Genomic DNA, 23024 nt, shown 5'->3' with positions numbered 1-23024 from the left:
ACGCACGATACATATCTATATATATACATTTTACCATTAAGAAAGTATCCACTGTCTCGGGGACCGTCGGCCATGTTGGAAAGATTTTGAAGTGCCACATGTGTGCCTTTGAAAATCGACATAAGAAAGGTCAAACTTGACAGATACTGTATGTGTGCCTGTCAATCTATCATCAGAAGTCCTGTTTACATAAACTCTCCAATACATTTAATCTGAATTTAAAAATACCGGTCTCACAAAATCAAAAGTGAGGTGCATGTTATGGGAACCTAAAACAGTTATATTATGTTTACAGAACTTCATCCAATTATTGAATAGTACTGCTCAGGTATACAGTGTACAAGGGTTGTTGATCCATCCTTAGTTTTCTCCTATCACAGCCATTAAACTTTGTATTTGTTTTAGTTACCATTGGCCTCATTGTGAAATCCCTGAGCGGTTTCCTTCCCTGTAACTTATTATGTGACTTGTTAAGCAAATTTAGACTTGCCATAACAAAGGAGTTGAATACTCATTGACTGAAGACATTTCAGCTTTTAATTTTTATACAATTGTAAACATTTCTAATAACATAATTCCACTTTGACAATGTGGGGTATTGTGTGCCGGCCAGTGACAAAATCTAAATGCATTCCATTTTAAATTTAGACTGTAACACAACAAAATGTGGAAAAAGTCAAGGGGTGTGAATACCTTTGGAAGGCAATATACATGTTACAGTAGGCCTAGGTGTTACCTCTGTGTTTTCCAACTACAGGATGGTTCAACCCTAGTGGATCACCTACCTGCTGTACTGTAGTCTCTCCAACATCCAACCAAATATACATAATCAATCCCTTGAAACAGTTGCTAAATTAGAATTGTCAATTCGCTGTGGGAGCTCTCTCCCTTAATGATGGAGTGGGACGGAGCAGATGTAACGGAAATCAATGCGAGTAATCACATGGCTGACTCACATTCCCCAAACTCTCCCGTCCTGCTCCTCCTCTTCACAGATGCCAACAGCAAGAAGAAGAGCCTCTCATATTCAGTAACTCGATGTAATGTGTGGTGTTAAGACTGGGACCAAATGATAAAAAGCTTTGTGGTTCCATCTAGCCCAGTGCTGTTGAAACCCCAGACGGGGTGAATGTGTCCTCAGTGGTTTAGATGGCTTCCTGGGTCATTGACTGGCTGTGTAAGGACAGAGAGAGAGTGGGAGGGAAAGGAGTGGGGAGAAGGGAGGGATGGATCTCAGATTGCCTGTGGGCATATGTTATGCTCTGGGAATAGCTATTCATCCTGTGGATTTAAACACCAGGGCACTTATTAAATCCTCCTGCAACCAGCTGACACATGGTGAGATACACTGAGCCTCAAAAAAGCTGAAATGTCTTGAGTCAATAAGTATTCAACGCCTTTGTTATGGCAAGTCTAAATTTGCTTAACAAGTCACATAATAAGTTAACAATTATAAAAAATTAACGCAACATGTAAATGTTGGTCCTATGTTTCATGAGCTGAAATAAAAGATCCCAGAAATGTTCCATATGCACAAAAAATAATATTTCTCAAAAAATAATTGCACACATTTATTTGCATCCCTGTGAGTGAGCATTTCTTTGTCAAGATGATCCATCCACATGACAGGTGTGGCATAACAATAAACTGATTAAACAGCATGATCATTACACGGTTGCACCTTGGGCTGGGGACAATAATATGCCATTCTAAAATGTGCGGTTCTGTCACAAAACACAATGCCACAGAGGTCTCAAGTTTTGAGGGAACGTGCAATTGGCATGCTGAATACAGAAATGTCCACAAGAGCTATTGCCAGAGGATTGAATGTTAATTTATTTATCATAAGCCACCTCCAACGTTGTTTTTGAGAATTTGGCAGTACATCCAACCGGACTCACAACCGCAGCCCACGGGTATGGCATCGTGTGGGTGCGTGGTTTGCTGATGTCAACATTGTGAACAGAGTGCACCATGGTGGCGGTGGCGTTATGGTATGGGCAGGTATAAGCTACAGACAACAAACACAATTGCATTTTATCGATGGCAATTTGCACAGAGATACCGTGATGATATTCTGAGGCTCATTCTCGTGCCATTCATCTGTCGCCATCACATCATGTTTCGCATGATAATGCATATTTTGTTCTATGAGATAATCTTCTCCAGTTATCGTCACTTTTTGTGACTTTTGAAGCATTTATGTCATCAAAAAAAGCACATAAGCACATAAAAGTTTCATCATTCATAAAGGTCATGTTAACTTATTGATATTATCTCATAGAACAAAACATATAAAATATCCATAGTTTGTGTTAATCTCAGACCTTATTTCTGCGTTTATCCCAAAACCCTATTCTTTCCCCATTCACTTTCCCCATAGGAATCGCTGAATGAACCAGCAGTAACTTATTTATGTTTTTAAGAGTACAAGCTGTTGAGCTCTATAGCTAATAGTGGTGAGGAGAGGCCTCCGAGTGGCGCGTTACTACAGAATCGGGTTCATTCCTGGGCTGTGCCACAACCAGCCATGGCCAGGAGTCTCATAGGACGGTGCACAATTTGCCCAGCGTCGTCCGGGTTAGGGGAGTGTTTGGCTGAGGGGGCTTTACTTGGCTCATCACGCCCTAGCGACTCCTTGTGGTGAGCCGGGTGGCTGCAGGCTGACCCCTATCGCCAGTTGAACGGTGTTTCCTCCGGCTCATTGGTGCGGCTGGCTTCCGGGTTAAACTGGCGGGTGACTCTGCCTTCGCCTATCCCGAGCCCGTTTGGGAGTTGCAGCACTGAGACAGGATCGAAATTGGGGAGAAAAACGGGGGTAAAATACAAAGAAAAAAAAGAGTGGTGAGGAGGAGTCTACCGTGTCCGAAGCGACTTCACCATTCATTTTCTGTGTTCAGGGTTCACTCAAACATTATATTAAGCTTTACTATTGACAGTTACAGCTGATTTCGGGATTGCATATAGATTCACTCTCCTTAAATGTGAGTCGTCTGATTTATTTAATCAAACTTTTTGCCGCCGGCTCCTGATATCAGGGCAGAGAAACTGCAATATGTCTAATGAAATGGCCTAGTGTGCATGGGCGCACATGCGCACTATGCACGAGCTAATTTTTCCCGGTTTTCCCTGGCTTAACTAGCTGAACTATGCTAGTTTTCATTGCCAAACTTCATAAATACCCTCAACTTCAACACTCCTTTGCTAGTTATACAATCATATAACTAAGAAATTAGCTGGGGAAAAAACTCGGAAATTTACATACACTTAGGTTGGAGTCATTAAAACTTGTTTTTCAACCACTCCACAAATGTCTTGTTAACAAACCATAGTTTTGGCTAGTCGGTAAGGACATCTACAAGTAATTTTTCCAACAATTGTTGACAGACAGATTATTTCACTTATAATTCACTGTATCACAATTCCAGTGGGTCAGAAGTTTACATACACTAAGTTGACTGTTACTTTAAACAGCTTGGAAAATTCCAGAAAATGATGTCATGGCTTTAGAAGCTTCTGATATGCTAATTGACATCATTTGAGTCAATTGGTGGTGTACCTGTGGATGTATTTCAAAGTCTACCTTCAAACCCAGTGCCTCTTTGCTTGACATAATGGGAAAATCAAAAGAAATCAGCCAAGACCTCAGAAAGACCTTGTAGACCTCCACAAGTTTGGTTCATCTTTGGGAGCAATTTCCAAACGCCTGAAGGTACCATGTTCATCTGTACAAACAATAGTACGCAATAAACACCATGGGACCACGCAGCCATCATACCGCTCAGGAAGGTGACACGTTTTGTCTCCTAAAGATGAATGTACTTTGGTGCAAAAAGTGCAATCAATCCCAGAACAACAGCAAAGGACCTTGTGAAGATGCTGGAGGAAACAGGTACAAAAGTATCTATATCCACAGTAAAACGAGTCCTATATCGACATAACCTGAAAGGCCATTCAGCAAGGAAGAAGCCACTGCTCTGAAACCGCCATTAAAAAAGCCAGACTACGGTTTGCAACTGCACATGGGGACAAAATGTTTACTTTTTAGAGAAATGTCCTCTGGTCTGATGAAACAAAAATAGAACTGTTTGGCCATAATGACCATCGTTATGTTTGGAGGAAAAAGGGGGAGGCTTGCAAGCCGAAGAACACCATCCCAACCGTGAAGGATGGGGGTGGCAGCATCATGTTGTGGGGGTGCTTTGCTGCAGGAGGGACTGGTGCACTTCACAAAATAGATGGCGTCATAAGGTAGGAAAAGTATGTGGATATATTGAAGCAACATTGAAAGACATCAGTCAGGAAGTTAAAGCTTGGTCGTAAATGGGTCTTCCAAATGGACAATGACCCAAGCATACTTCCAAAGTTGTGGCAAAATGGCTGAAGAACAACAAAGTCAAGGTACAGGAGTGGCCATCACAAAGCCCTGACCTCAATCCTTTGGCTAAGGTGTATGTAAACTTCCGACTTCAACTGTATGTCATAAGACAATGTTTTTTTAAAACCTTTTATTTAACTAGGCAAGTCAGTTAAGAACAAATTCTTATTTACAATGACAGCCTACCGGGGAACAGTGGGTTTACTGCCTTGTTCAGGAACAGAACAACAGATTTTTACCTTGTCAGCTCAGTGATTCAATCTAGTAACCTTTCGGTTACTGGCCCAACGCTCTAACCACTAGGCTACCTGCCCCCCCAGGTACCTAACACGGATTCAAGTTCAGTTTTGAGATCCACGTCATTGGCGTAGGGTAGCTGGACGTTTCTGACTTGTCTTGGAACTGTGACAACGGGCAGCCTATCCCCTCGACCATGGCTTGATGGGATATGTAGTGATTTTGCCAACACAGCCAGATATGTACACGGTCTTGTACCCTTAACCTTTTTTTTTAAACGGACTATCATATTTGTTATTTAAATCCAACTTCATTAATATAATGAGTAATCCAGGAATGTCACGAGTGAATTGACACGAGAAAATAGTAACTCCACAGAGCGCAATGACAAAAATGAAGGGCTGAATTACTTCCGGACACAAAGGGTCCGCTGAGGTCCTCCTCTTCATCGCCACTCTATAACTAGCTAATATAAGTTGTAGTTGGCAAATATAATCAACTGTTAGCCACGGCAAGTTGCCGTGAGGACGGTGAGGGATTTCCATTTAGTTTGTTTCTCGCTCTTAGAAGGCAACTGTCGAGAGACTGGTAAATGTTATGTCTCCCCTTGCACCACCACCAACGCTCAGTCTGAGGCGGGAACGCTGTGAGAGAACCTGAACATTTTCATCTGTGGTGTGAGTGAGTTACCGCCATAGAGTTAGGAATTAGAATACTAGAATGGACATGAACCTTCTTATGATGGTCTAAATGTCAGTCTTTTGGTCAGGGAGGTGGTCAGCCATGGTTTGCCAGTGCTGTGATAAGATACTGTGTAAAATAATGAATTTTAAGAATTTATCTGTACTGTATGTTAGTTAGCGAGACAGTTTTAGAGGAATGATTCCATATATTTTTTTAAATAACTGCCAACTGCCTATATGCCAACATTACATTCAAATAATGCAGTCAATCCACAGCTATACGCTGGCTGAAATCAGTTGCTGATAGGACTCAGACAAGTTGTAGGCCTAAATGCAACAAGTACTAATGTTGTATCATAATTGCACTCACAGCTTTCCAAGAAACCAAACATTTTGACATTTTATGGTCTGTTTACATATACAGTGGGGAGAACAAGTATTTGATACACTGCCGATTTTGCAGGTTTTCCTACTTACAAAGCATGTAGAGGTCTGTAATTTTTATCATAGGTACACTTCAACTGTGAGAGACGGAATCTAAAACAAAAATCCAGAAAATCACATTGTATGATTTTTAAGTAACCCATCTTCAATGCTCTTACTGAGGGAAGCAGGTTGTTGGCCAATATCTCTGTCACGTTCCTGACCTGTTTTCTGTTAGTTTTGTATGTGTTAGTTGGTCAGGACGTGAGTTTGGGTGGGCAGTCTATGTTTTGTGTTTCTATGTTGGTTTAATGGGTACCTGATATGGTTCTCAATTAGAGGCAGGTGGTTTTCATCTCCTCTGATTGAGAATCATATTAAGGTAGGTGGTGTCACATTGTTTGTTTGTGGGGGGTTGTCTCCTGTGTCAGTGTCTGTGTATGTTAAGCCACACGGGACTGTTTCGGTTTGTTTGTTTGTTCGGTTTATGTAGTCTGTTCCTGTTTCATGCGTTCTTCGTGTCATGTAAGTTCTTATGTTCAGGTGCGTCTACGTCGTTTGATGTTTTGTAGTTTGTTAAAGTGTTTCGGGTTTTTCGTCTTTACTTTAATAAATCATGTCATATCACGACGCTGCATTTTGGTTCAATCCCTGCTCCTCCTCTTCGGATGAAGAGGAAGAGGAATACCGTTACAATCTCGATACCGATACCGATACATGACCCCATCCATCCTCCCCTCAATACGGTGCAGTCGTCCTGTCCCCTTTGCAGAAAAGCATCCCCAAAGAATGATGTTTCCACCTCCATGCTTCACGGTTAGGATGGTGTTCTTGGGGTTGTACTCATCCTTCTTCTTCCTCCAAACACAGCGAGTGGAGTTTAGACCAAAAAGCTCTATTTTTGTCTCATCAGACCACATGACCTTCTCCCATTCCTCCTCTGGATCATCCAGATGGTCATTGGCAAACTTCAGACGGGCCTGGACATGCGCTGGCTTGAGCAGGGGGACCTTGCATGCGCTGCAGGATTTTAATCCATGACGGCGTAGTGTGTTACTAATGGTTTTCTTTGAGACTGTGGTCCCTAGCTCTCTTCAGTCATTGACCAGTCATGCCGTGAGTCTGGGCTGACTCCTCACCTTCTCCTGATCATTGATGCCACGAGGTGAGATCTTGCATGGACCCCAGACCGAGGGTGATTGACCGTCATCTTGAACTCTCCTTTTCTAATAATTGCACCAACAGTTGTTGCCTTCTCACCAAGCTGCTTGCCTATTGTCCTGTAGCCCATCCCAGCCTTGTGCAGGTCTACAATTTATTCCCTGATGTCCTTACACAGCTCTCTGGTCTTGGCCATTGTGGAGAGGTTGGAGTCTGTTTTGATTGAGTGTGTGGACAGGTCTCTTTTATACAGGTAACGAGTTCAAACAGGTGCAGTTAATACAGGTAATGAGTGGAGAACAGGAGGGCTTAAAGAAAAACTAACAGGTCTGTGAGAGCCGGAATTCTTACTGGTTGGTAGGTGATCAAATACTTATGTCATGCAATAAAATGCAAATTAATTACTTAAAAATCATACAATGTGATTTTCTGGATTTTTGATTTAGATTCCGTCTCTCACAGTTGAAGTGTACCTATGATAAAAATTACAGACCTCTACATGCTTTGTAAGTAGGAAAACCTGCAAAATCGGCAGTGTATCAAATACTTGTTCTCCCCTCTGTATATATATATATATGTACTGCATATATACAGGCTATTTAAACAGAAAATTGGCATAAAACACAAACTGTGTAATGGAAAATGTTATGTTTGTGCTTTTCTAATAACCAATTTCTAAGTGTGTAAGTGCCTGATTGATCGTGCTTCGGAGGAATCCTCACTATTAGTATCTGCAATTTGTCAGTATGCCCAGAACCTTGTTTTGAGAACGAAAGGGATATCTCAGTTTCAGGGTCTCAACTTGGAGAGAAGAAACCTTGTGAGGTATTGGTCGGTCACATGCATGAACCAAAACGATAATGAGGAATTAATTATGAATAATGAATAAGCTAAATCATCCAAATATAAGTTGTCTGTGTAAACAGTTTATAAGAGAACTAACGGGACTGCCCCGGCAGAGCTCACTGAAGCTCACTTCAGACCGGTACTTTATGCATCTCAGTTTGACTGTGACCTCTCCAGCTTGCTGTTAAAATAAACAATGATTCATTTAAGATTGACTTCAGGTGTCCCTGGTGGTAATTTCCACAACATGGAGTTGAATTTCCACGACAACTGTATTTATAATTATATGACAATATTTTAGGTTGTCAATAGTTCTATTACACATAGTTTTAATAAGTAAGTACCGGCACCGTTTTAGTGAGGAGGATTGTGTTGGCATTCGTTTTCCAAGGAGGAACTTTGTATTTTTTCAAGGTCAGTCACTGTCTTTCAGCCAACGACTCATCCCAGCTAATGCTTCTAGGGAGAGAACATTTTTGTAATGTTCCCCTAATGACTGTCCAGTTTTACGTAAGTTAGGGAAACATTCTTTCTATGTTAGCAAAAACCTACTGAGAACCCTTTTAGCATGTTTTGGTGTCAAAGTTAGGATAACATTTCCTTAATGTCAAACATAACGTATATAGAACGTGGTTACAATGTTCTCAGAAAATACAAGATTAAAGGTCTAGACACATTTTATTGGACGTTGCAAGAACCCTTGTGTCCAGTTTTCTGACAGTTAGGAGAATATTCCATCAACGCCCCACCAAACATACACAGGACACAGTTACCACAATGTACAATGTTCCAGGCATGTTTCATGAGCAAATTGCAAGAATATTCCTCTGTCCAGTTGTCAGGATGGGCCTGATGGGCCCAATATTTTAATTACAATTTTTTTTACATTTGACATTTCAGTCATTTAGCAGACGCTCTTATCCAGAGCGACTTACAGTAGAGTGCATACATTTTATTACATTTTTTTTTTTTTTTTTTTTTTTAAGCATACTGAGACAAGGATATCCCTACCGGCCAAACCCTCCCTAACCCGGACGACGCTATGCCAATTGTGCGTCGCCCCACAGATCTCCCGGTTGCGGCCGGCTGCGACAGAGCCTGGGCGCGAACCCAGCCCAGCCTGGGCGCGAACCCAGAGACTCTGGTGGCGCAGCTAGCACTGCGATGCAGTGCCCTAGACCACTGCGCCACCCGGGAGATACACATCACACCTTGTTACTTGTTATCGAGGCCTTGATTGGTGAACCACTGATCCATTCACAGTTATTTTAACATTGTGTTTTCAACATACATGATTACATTGTGCATGTTCATTTATGCAGTCATTGTTATTTAACATGTCCTCACCTGGGATTTGAACTCACAACCTCTTGGTTTCAACATTCAGATCTTCCTGTTACACCACCATGTCTGTGTCAGTTGACTGTTCTCTCTCTTATCATTGATTTAATTTTACTTAGTTCAACAATTTAAGGGCTTTCTGTATAGTTGTCTAATGTTGGTGGGGCAAATAAACATTTTTAATTGATACTCCTAAATCACGATGATCAATAAAAGTTTATTTTGAGTGTACTTTTAACAGAGCTGAGATTTACAGTGCATTCGGAAAGTATTCAGACCCCTTGACTTTTTCCACATTTTTGTTACCTTACAGCAGGGGTGTCAAAGTCAAATGGACGGAGGGCCAAATAAAAAATTTAGCTACAAGCCGAGGGCCGGACTGTTCGAATGTTCATTGAAAAATGTTTAAATGACGCATATAGTCTAGTGAACCTAATTGAACCTACTGAAAACCTAACAAATATATTCCAATATGATCAGATAAATAAAGCAATATTTTCTTATGGTTTTTGATGAAATCCCCCTCCGTAAATGGCCGGGCTGATTTGATCTCTTCTGCCAAAATAAAACTGGCCTTGACAGCAGCCTGGCCTTGTGATTTGGCTTTTTTGAACAGAGCCTGTCGAGATTTGAGGCCTCGTTTTAATTCCTCTGCCTTTTGTAGCCTTTGTTCCATGTCCATATTCTTGTTTTTGTCCGCGTGTTTCGTTTCATAATGTCGTCTCAGATTATACTCTTTCAGTACCGCCACACTTTCTCCACACAGAAGACACACAGGTTTTCCAGCTACCTCCGTGAACATATACTCCGACTCCCACCTTGTTTGAAACCCCCGGTTCTCAGTGTCCACCTTCCGTTTTGCCATTTTTGATGGGTATCTGAAAGTTAATTTTACTGTGATGCTGACGACTGCTGTGCCAATAAATATTGAAATGAAGCAGCCTACTGCTCGGTGCGTCACCGTTGCATTGTGGGAAATGTAGTATTGGTGCGTGTAAAAGATCTGCGGGCTGCCGGCTTGCTGCGGTCTGCGGGCCGGTTCTAATAATAAATCAAGATCATCCCAGGGGCCGTAAAAAACCTTCTCGCGGGCCGGATGTGGCCCGCGGGCCTTGACTCTGACATATGTGCCTTACAGCCTTATTACAAAATGGATTCAATATTTTTTCCCCTCATCAATCTACACACAGTACCCCATAATGACAAAGCAAAAAAAGCTTTTGATATTTTTGCACATTTATTAAATCTAAAAGTATTCAGACCCTTTGCTATGAGACTCGAAGTTGAGCTCAGGTGCCTTAAGATGTTTCTACAACTTGATTGGAGTCCACCTGTGGTAATTTCAATTGATTTGACAGGATTTGGAAAGGGACACACCTATCTATATAAGGTCCCACAGTTGACAGTGCATGTCAGAGCAAAAACCAGCCCATGAGGTCGAAGGAATAGTCCGTAGAGCTCAGAGACAGGATTGTGTTGAGGCACAGATCTGGGGAAGGGTACCGAAAAATGTCTGCAGCATTGAAGGTCCCCAAGAACACATTGGCCTCTATCATTCTTAAATGGAAGAAGTTTGGAACCACCAAGACTCTTCCTAGAGCTTGCCGCCCGGCCAAACTGAGCAATCGGGGGAAAAGGGACTTGGTCAGGGTGGTCCCGATGGTCAATCTGCCAGAGCTCCAGAGTTCCTCTGTGGAGATGGGAGAACCTTCCAGAAGGACAACCATCTCTGCAGCACTCCACCACCAATCAGGCCTTTATGACAGAATGGCCAGACAGAAGCCACTCCTCGGTAAAAGGCACATGACAGCTCGCTTGGGGTTTACCAAAATGCACTTTAAAGCACTCTCAGTTCATTAGACACAAGATTCTCTGGTCTGATGAAACCATGGTTGAACTCTTTTGCCTGAATGCCAAGTGTCACGTCTGGAGGAAACCTTGCACCATCCCTACGGTGAAGCATGGTGGTGGCAGCAATATGCTGTGGGGATGTTTTTCAGTGGCAGGGACTGGGAGACTAGTTAGGATCAAGAGAAAGATGAACAGAGCAAAGTAAAGAGAGATCCTTGTTGAAAACATGCTCCAGAGCGCTCAGGACCTCAGACTGGTGGCGAATGTTCATCCTCCAACAGCCCGGACTTGAACCCGATCGAACATCTCTGGGGAGACCTGAAAATAGCTGTGCGGCGACGCTCCCCATCCAACCCGACAGAGCTGGAGAGGATCTACAGAGAAGAATGGGAGAAACTCCTCAAATACAGGTGTGCCAAGCTTGTAGCGTCATACTCAAGAAGACTCGAGGCTGTAATCGCTGCTGAAGGTTCTTCAATAAAGTACTGAGTAAAGGGTCTGAATACTTCTGTGAATGTGATAGTTCAGTTTTTTATTTTGAATACATTTGCAAACGTTTCTAAAAACCTGTTTATGCTTCGTCATTATGGGGTATTATGTGTAGATTTATGAGAAAAAATAAGGAGAGGGCAGAGGGCAGGAACATAATTACTCATAATTAATAGACTGCAAATTGACAGCAAGAATCCCAAACATATATAACATTTGACTAAAACGTAATCATTTCAAACCTTGCTTACATTTGTGTACAATCACATATATCTCTTTATTATGTGTGGGAATACTTTGGAAAATATTTCCAAAATTAAAATCACTTGGAGCTGATTTGATCAAGCTTAAACAGTTTTCTTATGTCCAAACAATACTTTTTTTTTTGCTCAGAAAACTTGGGCGGCCCAAAAAAAATATTTCTGGTCAGCGTGCCACCAGTTGGGGAACCCTGTGTGAGGTTTTGTTCTTGACAGGGCCTAACAATACTGGCCCAATAAGCAGTGGGCAATTCCAGTCCTCGGGGGCCTGATTGGTGCCACAGTTTTGCCCCAGTCACAGCTAGCACATCTGACTCCAATAATCCCCTAATCATTATATTTAGTTTGGAATGCAATTTGATTAATCAGCTGTGTTTGCTAGGGATGGAGAAGAAGTGTGACAGCAATCAGGCCCCAGAGGACTGGAATTGCCCACCCCTGCTCTAGGGCATGTGCTTGGTTATTGGGCCAGTATAGTTAGGCCCTGTCCGGAACAAACCCTCACACAGAGTTGCCCACCCCTGCCCTAGAGATATCCCTTATTTGGACCGTGGTTAGGGTGTTTGTCATTTGTGCTGGTGGCGTGGGTTTGAGACCCGGGGCCGCTAGGGGTATCTCCCTACTCTCACATTCTTAGCAATATATGATCATGTCATTATTTGGCAACAGTTACAACACACCTATATGATCGAATTAAAGTGTGTTTCTCATTGAAATATGAGAATCGGTAGAATTCTGGATAGCTGAGCATCTCAAAGAGAATTCTCTATCGTCGTTTTGAAATCCACACCACATGTAGAACAAACGTGTCTCTGATAAGGAATCACATCGGCTCTCATTATTGCATTTCCATCTGTAACATTCCTTATTTGCTACCGAAACATGGCCCAGGTGGTAGTGTTGCTTCTGAAATATACCCAGAACATAGTTGCCATATTCTTAGAATATCAGAAACTTTCTCACATTTGCCATTTAAGCAATGATGTGCCAGATATTCCAAAACAATACACAACACAAAGTTCCATCTCCAAGTTTGAATGTGGAAAAATAGACAAATTGCAATAGAATCGCTTGGGACCAGTGTTGGGGGTAATATGTTACTTACAGTTTTATTACTTTTATGAGTAACAGAGTAATATAACGAGTTACTGTCTTCAAATATTGTAATATTATTAGTTACTTTTTCAAGTAAGCTATATATTACTTTCAGAAGCATATCTCTACCGGCGTATTATATATATTTTTTAAAGCCTTGTCTAATGCTAACAGAAATCATGCTGTTGGCTATCTTAAAGCTGTGTTGTTACCCCACTTAACCTTTTCCTTGTGAAAATGGTCCCATAATTTTGAGTTAATCGAGGAGAAAGAGAACAACATTTTAGTCAAATGCAAACTCTGCAAAGGCAGCATTGATCTCTTTGTCCAGAAACACCACATCAAACCTGAAGAAGCATCTGGAGGTCGTGCACAAAGGCATAAAGCCGGTAGCCAAAGTTCCAGAAATGCGTAGAAATCTATACACATTATGGTAATAAACAAATATGCATAAACAACTCAATTTCGACATAAACAATCGAAATGTCTGATAAATTCTATTTAAAACAGCAATAATAACATTAACATATAGTAGATTACTAAGAATATGAGAGTAGGGTGTCTCCCTTATACAGGTTTTGAACCCAGGTCACCAGCATCAATGACAAACACCCTAACCACTGTCCCAATAAGTGATATCTCTAGGCCATGTGAATATTGGGCTAGTATAGTTAGGCCCTGACCAGAAGAATCCCTAACCCCTCCTCCCTAGGCACTTGTGTATATCTGAAACAACTTGATAGGAAAAAGCAATAGGGGGAATGCACTTTGAAGGAAATCTCAGCTCTGTTTAAAGTACACCCAAGAAAATATTTTATTGATCGTAGTGATCCGAGTAGTATCATTAAACAAGTTATATGGCCCACAAACATTAGACAACTATACACTGTGTTATTAACATTCAAACGGCACAGTAATGATTCTCCAACAACAATAGACTGGCTTTTTGTTTAACGCCTATTGCTGCTGATCCTACCACTTCGGTTGACACGCCCACTTCCACACACTTCACGTGTGAAGTTAACCATACTTTGGGACGCAGTACCTATACTTGTTTCAGCACGCAGTTTCGACATTGTAAAATGTATTTTATATTCACAGAAGAAGATTCAGCAGTCACAAGTGTCTTGTTTTGCACGCTTTGTACAAAATAATAAAATGCAGTACTACGGTATATTTCTTAAAGTAGCTCTTTATTAGCTAGCTATAACTGGCGTGTTCACGTATCGCCAACCAGGATCAAACTGACCATGACCTAACCATTTGGGTGGTCTTAACCAATCATAGCACAGTATGATATGGCGGTAAAATGCATCCAATTACAATTCAGTATGTTTACACATATGAATATTACAACAAGTTTATTAAATGCTCAAATTGCACGCTGCACGCTTGCAAATAGTACTGAATGTATTCAAATGTCAAGTTACAACTTTGCCACGTTACATTTTTCACACGTCATGATACAAGCAAATAAATGAATAAATAAACCAAGAAAGACCACAGCCTGTCATTTCAAATGGTAACAAATGAGTCATAGTGGAAGAACAAGCAAGGAGGTGGGTGGAGCCAAGCAGAGGTAGAGAGATCCTATTGGCGCGTGCTGTCATATATTTGCATATTTCCTTTAGGGAACGCCTACTTTGTGAAGTGCGCGTGTGTAATAACTAAATTCGCCTTTGCACTCCTTCAAAACAACACAATATTTTGAAACTTTGGCAAAGCGTAAGGTCTACAAAACTTTGTTCACTCTGTACGTAACAGATTTTAGTTTGGGGAAGAGAAAATTGTATTGAAATGAAATGTAATCCATCACGTTACATCGTCTCCCACTGCAGAGTGGACTAAATTTTGTAGTGAGTGGAAAAGCCAAGGGAATGCTTTACATTTATACACCCGGTGGAATTTCTGTCTCGTTGTTCTATCTGTGAAATTCACACGTGTGAATCACGATATGCTACAAACTTGAGCCGACTGCGAGCTGGGGTAGGCTAGGTCGTTTCATGTCTCAGGCCCTCGGAGGAAGCCGATTGAGAGAGGGGTGATTGTGCTGCTAAAAAAGGCAAATCCAGGAGGCAAATCCGGGGGAAGCAGGCGAATATAAGGAATGATTCTACTCGTTCACAAAGAGACAGGCGTGATTAGAAACGCAGTCCGATCAAGAATAGGCCTATAAGCGTTCTGAGCTTTGATCAATGCTGGGAATAATATTTAGATGTTCATCCGTAACTGATTTCTTTATTGTGTATAAAATATATAAATAGGCTATATATATATATATTTTATTTTTACAAATTAGGAAAAATGACCGAGGTCCGGATCTCGTCCTCATACGTAGTTACAGCTCTGTGTGCAGGTTATGCTTTTAATATGACTGAAGGCTCTACTACCGACTGAAGCGATGTGCTCGCTTTCAACCACCAATTTCACGACACTGTTTGTTTGCGCATGGCCAGTCGCTCTCGAGGTCTTTCGGTCTCACTCGCAACCGGCATCTTTGTACAAAAAAAATCTTAGCACTGGTGCATCAACACCTGGGGTAGGTTTTCCTTTACTGTGTTTAATATTGATATATCAATAGAGTAGTAGGCCGTCTGTTTTTTTTATGCATAGGATGTTTGTTATAGTATTGTAGGCTAATGTGATTCTTGTTGAATATTTGTCCTCTTTGATTCATTGACGCATAGGCCTATATATAGATATCGACCTCTCAAAACGTAACATTTCATCTAATAAATAGGCAACGTTATTGTGATGGTCATCAAGGTCATGCCAGTGTTGATTGTGCACTGTTTTTAAAAACTATTAAACCTCTATCGTGTGCTAAAATTGAAGGGATTTCATGATATGTAGGCCTAATTCATATAGAAAGTGTGTCAGTAGCCGACTGTTTAAGGTAAATATTTAGCCTACAGCCTATTGTCACACAGCTAGACCCTCGTCAATCTCTAGATCTGGTAGCCTACAATTAGCAGATGAGCTATGATTATGATCATGAAAAAGGCTGTTCTTGTTAATAATATATCAACGTTTTTTGACTCTCTCCACCCCGTTTAATGATAATCGGAGCATCTGTGTTACCAACAGTAGCACTACATGGTGGCGTTCCATCGAGGTTAAATGGTGGGAGGGATGCATTTATTCCCAAATAAATAGTCTACAATCTGCGAATCAACAGTGAAGTGTTTAATATATGTATAATTACAATCGCCTATATGGATCAGTCAATGCGGGTTTGGATTGTTAACATTGCCAGCGTTCAATGTGATTAGTGCACTTCTAGGCAGTGATTTTCCTGATTAAGGAATACGCTCTCCATTACCAAGGTTTACACACTTCAACGCTTTAATTTGAAATAATTATTGTTTTGTGACGGCTGCATATGTTATTCTACCTAATTTAAAGAAATATATTGTGGCCTTTGTTAACCTAGAATATACTATTTCGATTTAAATTACGTTTAGATTTCACTAAATATGGTGGACTATTCAAATTTGAGAGGCAGGCACAGCATGCGTAATAGCCTACATGTCAATGTCTATTTCATAATTTCATAAATTCCTGCAGGTGTTCAGCAAAATAATTAAGGGCGAAATAATTTAACGACATGAGCAGATCCACTGAATGTCGATGGAGTCTGTGAATGCCGTAGAGCTCCATGAATTGGGGGATGGGGACAAGCGCGCTGCCTGCGAGGCCGCTACAACTCCGGGACAGGGACAAGGACCCCGGACAGCGCCCAGAGCTGGAATCGAGAACACGTCATATCAGGAAGAAGAGCACGAGATGCGGTTCAGTGACCCAGCCAGCTCGAGTGTTCATCGGTCCATGTCTAATGATAGGGGCTACCAGACACAACCCCAGCCTTTCCAGCGAAATGAACTCTCACCCCGGTCTGAGGAGGGCCATGTGACTGACTTCAATGACCATTCTGTCGACTATGGGTTTATATCTGCCCTGGTGTTCTTGGTGGGTGGAATAGTACTGGTAATCATTGCCTACACCATCCCCCGAGAGGCTAAGGTCAACCCAGACCTGGTGTCAGCTCGTCAGATGGAGAAACTGGAGATGTACTACGCACAACTGGGCTCGCACCTCGACAAGTGTATCATAGCAGGCCTGGGACTGTTGACTCTAGGGGGGATGCTCTTGTCCATCTTGCTAATGGTGTCCATATGCAAAGGTGAGCTGTACCGCCAGAGGACTTTTGTCCAACCCAGGAAGACGTACGGGTCGATTCACCTGCGGATGAGACAGTTGGGCGAGGGGGGAGAATCTATTGTTGAATGTGAACCTAGTCACACTGGCACCACAGCTCCTGCCACAAGTACAGATGGAACACAGATGTCCAGTGGGACCCAACAGGAGTAGCACAATCTGAGCACATTTCTATCCACAGACTATGTGAAGGGTTGTAATCATTGCTTGAGGGGCTTTGTGAAAAGTGAAGCAAGCCAGGTAAGCTGAATGTGGTTAAGACTAAGAGCACATCTGGAACTACACATCATGTATTGATGGATGTAGGATCAAATCAGAGACTGAGATGGATCTGAAAAGCACAATGGGCACCCTTGAGGAACTCATTGTATAGGCTAACTTGACATGCTGTAAACAGATGGCTATCAGCATCTTTTCAAGACTTGAATATATGTCTGAATAATATATGTATCACATTGTTAATGAACAAAACATGTACAATATGTATAGGCCTACAAATGCTATTGTTGTTATTATTATCATGTAAGGATACAATGCCTTAAAAAGTTAGTCGCTGTAAATTGTGTACACATATGCTAACATACTAAGCTCATGTGAGCCAATAAGCCAAGTTAAATATGTAGCAACTCACTGGAGCCACTTAACCTGTTGGTTGTTATTATAACGTGGTCTTGGCAAGAATATACAGCAGCACAAACAAAAACATCTAAGCAAGTGAAAGGTTAGATTTGCATCAGAGGCTTTGGGCCAGGTTTTTGCTGAATTTATGGAAAACAACAGATTATTTTATTTCATAATGGTGTAGAAATATATATATACCAAATGTGGAGAACCGGCAACAACTTTTCCTCCAAAATGTGTTAAGGAGAATGTCCATACACACACCATCATGCAAGGTCTTGACCAAAGAAATGGGGTCATAATTATATTATGACTGGGACAACTATAATTGTCCCAGTTGTTTGCTACAAATTTAGCCTTTATCTTTAAAAATACATTAGAGCCATTTGGTAACATAGATCATATATCAGAGAAGTCCTTATGAAACTTTGTAATGGAAAAATGGCGCTGGAAGAATAAATCTCTCTTTCTCTCCCCCCCCTCTCTCTTTTCAAATCAGCATGTTAAACAGCAGCAGCACAATATATATTTATTTATTATAAATATCAAACATTCGTGATAATGAAATATATCGCCTCCAGATAACAGTTATTATCCAAATTAAATATTACTATAGACCAAATTATTTGATGCAAACCAAAGGCCTTTTCAAATGATTTAATGGAGAAAGCTAATCACTTATAAAGAAAGTGGTAAGAATAAAGTACTAGTGTACAGATTACGATTTTCTTACCATCTGGTGATGCATTACATATAGAGCAACTGAATGAGACAATTTATAAGGCTCAGAAAGCATATTAATGACTAAAACCTAAGGCTCCTTTAACATCAACTGAGGCTAAGGATTTGGCAATTTGTCTTCTCTTACAATTCAACTGCGAAGTTGATATCCCGTCAGTGTATGTAATAAATGTAATAGCCCAACATAAAAACAAATCTAAATCAGAGTGTATTAGTCACATGCACAGGGTTGCAGATGTGTTTGCAGGGTACATTGAAATTCGTATGCTCAGAGCTCCAACAATGCAGGTCAACGAGAAGTGAGTGAAACAATAATAACAAATAATAATAGTAATAATACGAAGTAAAATAATATAAAATAATTCAAATTCTGTGTTGTACACTCATTGTTGGTCCATATTGGCAAATGCACTTTTGGAAAGGTGGAGCACATTTTCCTGGAAGAAATGACAAATATCTGGCTTACTGCTATTAGCCATATATACTGTAAGTTATGTAAAGGTGGCCATTGTTTTAATTTTGAATCATGGAGTTAATATTATATTCACAACAAATATAGACAATATATCAGAGAATTAAGTTTACAGATATTTAACAACTATTTCTATACAGTGTATATACAGAACCATTGTTGGATCAATGTAACGTAGAAAATATTTGACCTCCACAATTGCTGCTGTTCACGTCATAGGCCTACTCATAAGTATTGTACATTGATGAAACTTGCAGAGTAATCTAGCCGTAGATATCAGTTCAAGGTTTTAGGAGGCTTTTTCTTATAATGGTGTTTTCAACAATCAATAAAGTGTCTGTCTATAGGTTATGACCAAGAGTAATGTTGCATTGCTTGTTATTCAAACTGTTAAAAAGAGAGGATCCGTTGAATGTCCATGTTAATCTGATTGTGTTTGATGAATGTTAGGTAATGTTGTATTACTACAGAGATGTTGGACTCATAAAGGCCCTGCTAGTCTAAGTTTTCAGTTATTACACGTGAATACATACATTTCACGTATGCACAACTGGAATACACTTCAATACCTTCTCACTTAGTTTGGGTACCCGTCTGTTTTTGCCGTCATGTCAAGGAGCATGAATGAATGTAAACTATCCCAAAAGGTGAACAACTGTGGCATCACAATAATGCTCACAGTATTCATATTATGGTTGATGCAATACTGATGTATGTTGACATTTGACGATTGAATGACGGTTAGCATGATATCGTCTTCACATTTTACACACAAAAACCACACAGGAACTTATGTTATCACAATTACAGTTGAAGTTGGAAGTTACCATACACCTTCGCAAAATACATTTAAACTCAGTTTTTCACAATTCCTGACATTTAATCCAAGTAAAAATTCCCTGTCTTAGGTCAGTTAGGATCACCACTTCATTTTAAGAATGAAATGTCAGAATAATAGTAGGGAGAATGATTTATTTCAGCTTTTATTTCTTTCATCACATTCCCAGTGGGTGAGAAGTTCACATACACTCAATTAGTATTTGGTAGCATTGCCTTTAAATTGTTTAACTTGGGTCAAACGTTTCGGGTAGCCTTCCACATGCTTCCCACAATAAGTTGGGTGAATTTAGGCCCATTCCTCCTGACAGAGCTGGTGTAACTGAGTCAGGTTTGTAGGCCTTCTTGCTCGCACATGCTTTTTCATTTCTGCCCACAAATTGTCTATAGGATTGAGGTCAGGACTTTGTGATGGCCACTCCAATACCTTGACTTTGTTGTCCTTAGGCCATCTTTACACAACTTTGGAAATATGCTGGGGGTCATTGTCCAATTTGGAAGACCCATTTGCGACCAAGCTTTAACTTCCTGACTGATGTCTTGAGATGTTGCTTCAATATATCCACATAATTTTCCTGCCTCATGATGCCATCTATTTTGTGAAGTGCACCAGTCCCTCCTGCAGCAAAGCACCCCCAAAACATGATGCTGCCACCCCCATCCTTCACGGTTGGGATGGTGTTCTTCAGCTTGCAAGCCTCCCCCTTTTTCCTCCAAACATAACGAAATAGTTCTATTTTTGTTTCATCAGACCAGAGAACATTTCTCCAAAAAGTACAATCTTTGTCCCCATGTGCAGTTGCAAACCGTAGTCTGGCTTTTTTAATGGCGGTTTCGGAGCAGTGGCTTCTTCCTTGCTGAATGGCCTTTCAGGTTATGTCGATATAGGACTGGTTTTACTGTGGATATAGATACGTTTGTACCTGTTTCCTCCAGCATCTTCACAAGGTCCTTTGCTGTTGTTCTGGGATTGATTTGCACTTTTCGCACCAAAGTACGTTCATCTTTAGGAGACAGAACGTGTCTCCTTCCTGAGCGGTATGATGGCTGCGTGGTCCCATGGTGTTTATACTTGCGTACTATTTTTTGTACAGATGAACGTGGTACCTTCAGGCATTTGGAAATTTCTCCCAAGGATGAACCAAACTTGTGGAGGTCTACAATTTTTTTTGAGGTCTTGGTTGATTTCTTTGGATTTTCCCATGATGTCAAGCAAAGAGGCACTGAGTTTGAAGGTAGGCCTTGAAATACATCCACAGGTACCCCTCCAATTGACTCAAATTATGTCAATTAGCCTAACAGAAGCTTCTAAAGCCATGAATTCATTTTCTGGAATTTTCCAAACTGTTTAAAGGCACAGTCAACTTAGTGTATTTAAATTTCTGACCCACTGGAATTGTGATACAGTGAATTATAAGTAAAATAATCTGTCTGTAAACAAATGTTGGAAAAATGACATGTGTCATGCACAAAGTTGATGTACTAACCGACTTGCCAAAACTATAGTTTGTTAACAAGAAATTTGTGGAGTGGTTGAAAAACAAGTTTAATTGACTCCAACCTAAGTGTATGCATACTTCCGACTTCAACTGTACATTATCACCAAGTTAGCCGCCACACTGTGTATTCCAAACAATCCTGTTTGTTTTGGCTTCATCTTAAAGTGTAGAAATGCCCTCAATGTTTAAAAAAATTGAGGACACAAAACCTTTAAGGAAGTGGATACACCCTGAGACCTTGGAAAACTGACCAGTGATAATTCAATTGATTTTAAGTTATTAACCCATGATAATGATCAGCACAGCAAAATGAACTAGCATGTTTGAGGATCAGTAAAGGACAACTATGTGTACCATCGACTGTTAGCCAATGTGTGTCTTGTTCTTAAGGAGCAGTCATACAGTTACTTAGTGATGAAGTCTTATTTGGCGATACAAGAGTAACAGAGAGTAAGCTGTTGAAACTGCATGTTTGTTTTGTGAGATATTGTGAAAATCCAATGCCCCATTTTTGTTGCATTTATGACATATCTAAGAGCTGTATATGTGACAATTTTTAAGAATAATTTCAGTATGACAAATAAACCGTTGTTGCTGTTGTTTCTATTCTCTCTATTCTACTTTTCTATTGTTTCCTCTTTATTGTTTCTCTTAGTGGTTGACTCTCAGTTATTTTTGCTGCTTATCAGCCCAATATGAACATTCAGCTCAATCTGTGGACTTGTAAATAAGACTGGCCGGTGATAAAAGGGGTTATCTGATTGGTGGGATTGCTATAGGAAGGGGAACGCGGGCAGGGTTGGATTTTCTATAGTGTATTGAATACCTCTTGAATCATCTTTAATTCCTGATTTGTCAGTACCAGTCTGCATGACATCGTACTGTGGTAGAGAGTCGCTCCCTGAAGCTCATGAGGCTGAGAGAAAATGTTGCTCTTTTAAAGCAAATTTTCTGCAATTCTACACATATTGCAATGGGGGAGAGAGAAAAATGTTACGTTTTATACCTAATCTCATGCTATTCAACAATTTCTTTGCAATGAGGCTGAGAGAATTTTGCATTTTTAAAGCTACGTTTCCCAAATCCTACAACAAAAGTGTGTGCTGTTGGGGGTACTCGAGGACTGGAGTTGGGAAACACTGATATAGATGATGTCACCATAATGTCGACTGAATTATTTGTTTTCTACTATTTAATGAAAGGCATGCCTTATTCCTAGAACGGAGGCCATAAATATAAAGAAAGGGAATCTGAATCTGCACAAAGTCCTATCAAATTAAGTTGTATCAATTTCAAGTACTGCCATATTGTTTACAGTGGAGTGTAGTGTGACACTATTTTTTTTCTTTCCCCTGGTTAGCTTTTTCTGTCAGGGACTGTTTTGGTTACCATATTGCATGTGTGACATATTTTGGGAATTGACCTGTTGCTAGGCAACAGTCCAAGGCCGGAGAGTGGAAGAGACACGACTTGAGCTAGCTATTTCTGCTAGCTAATCAAAGGCTGACAGTCTGACTTCATAGAGACCATCTAGTCTAATAGTACTCTCACACACCTAAATAATAGGTCCATTAGACTAGGTGGTCTGTAAGTAGTCAGCATGTGACGGTTAATGTGTGTAAACATGTATAGGCATAACCATAAATAATGTAGAGCAGTGCCTACACCTAATATGTAAGGCACTCCTAAAGATATGTATTTACTTAATAGGAAATATAATAAAACCCACACAGTATGGAGAACTGCTCAATGATTAAATGTCCATTGAAGATAAGAATTAAACACAAACAACCAATTACCAGTTACAAATTATTATTAAAAGGAAGACATGTCAACTCAAAAGTACACTCAATAAAAGTTCAAGCTTAAAAC

At 40.5% G+C, this 23024-nt stretch overlaps 1 protein-coding gene and 1 long non-coding RNA gene across 2 annotated transcripts in view; one reads left to right on the top strand and one right to left on the bottom strand.

Moving 5' to 3' along the window:
* LOC111969761 (uncharacterized) overlaps nucleotides 1-23024 on the bottom strand; it is a 65812-nt gene that overhangs the window by 5034 nt on the left and 37754 nt on the right. The gene's annotated exons all lie outside the window — the stretch shown is intronic.
* LOC111969629 (transmembrane protein 74B) lies at nucleotides 14459-21772 on the top strand. Its single transcript, XM_023995771.2, has 2 exons — nucleotides 14459-15303; nucleotides 16332-21772. The coding sequence occupies exon 2, from the start codon at nucleotides 16389-16391 to the stop codon at nucleotides 17133-17135; it is 747 nt and encodes a 248-aa protein (XP_023851539.1). The 5' UTR covers nucleotides 14459-15303; nucleotides 16332-16388; the 3' UTR covers nucleotides 17136-21772.

The sequence above is a fragment of the Salvelinus sp. IW2-2015 genome, linkage group LG11 (genome assembly GCF_002910315.2).
Source record: "Salvelinus sp. IW2-2015 linkage group LG11, ASM291031v2, whole genome shotgun sequence".
In the NCBI taxonomy this organism is placed as follows: domain Eukaryota; kingdom Metazoa; phylum Chordata; class Actinopteri; order Salmoniformes; family Salmonidae; genus Salvelinus; species Salvelinus sp. IW2-2015.
The sequence above is the reverse complement of the archived record's forward strand: the minus strand, read 5'-3'. Positions and strand labels throughout refer to the sequence as shown.

Bases quoted from the DNA above. Each gene is read 5' to 3' on its own strand.
- LOC111969629 (XM_023995771.2), top strand. From the start codon at position 16,389: ATGTCGATGGAGTCTGTGAATGCCGTAGAGCTCCATGAATTGGGGGAT.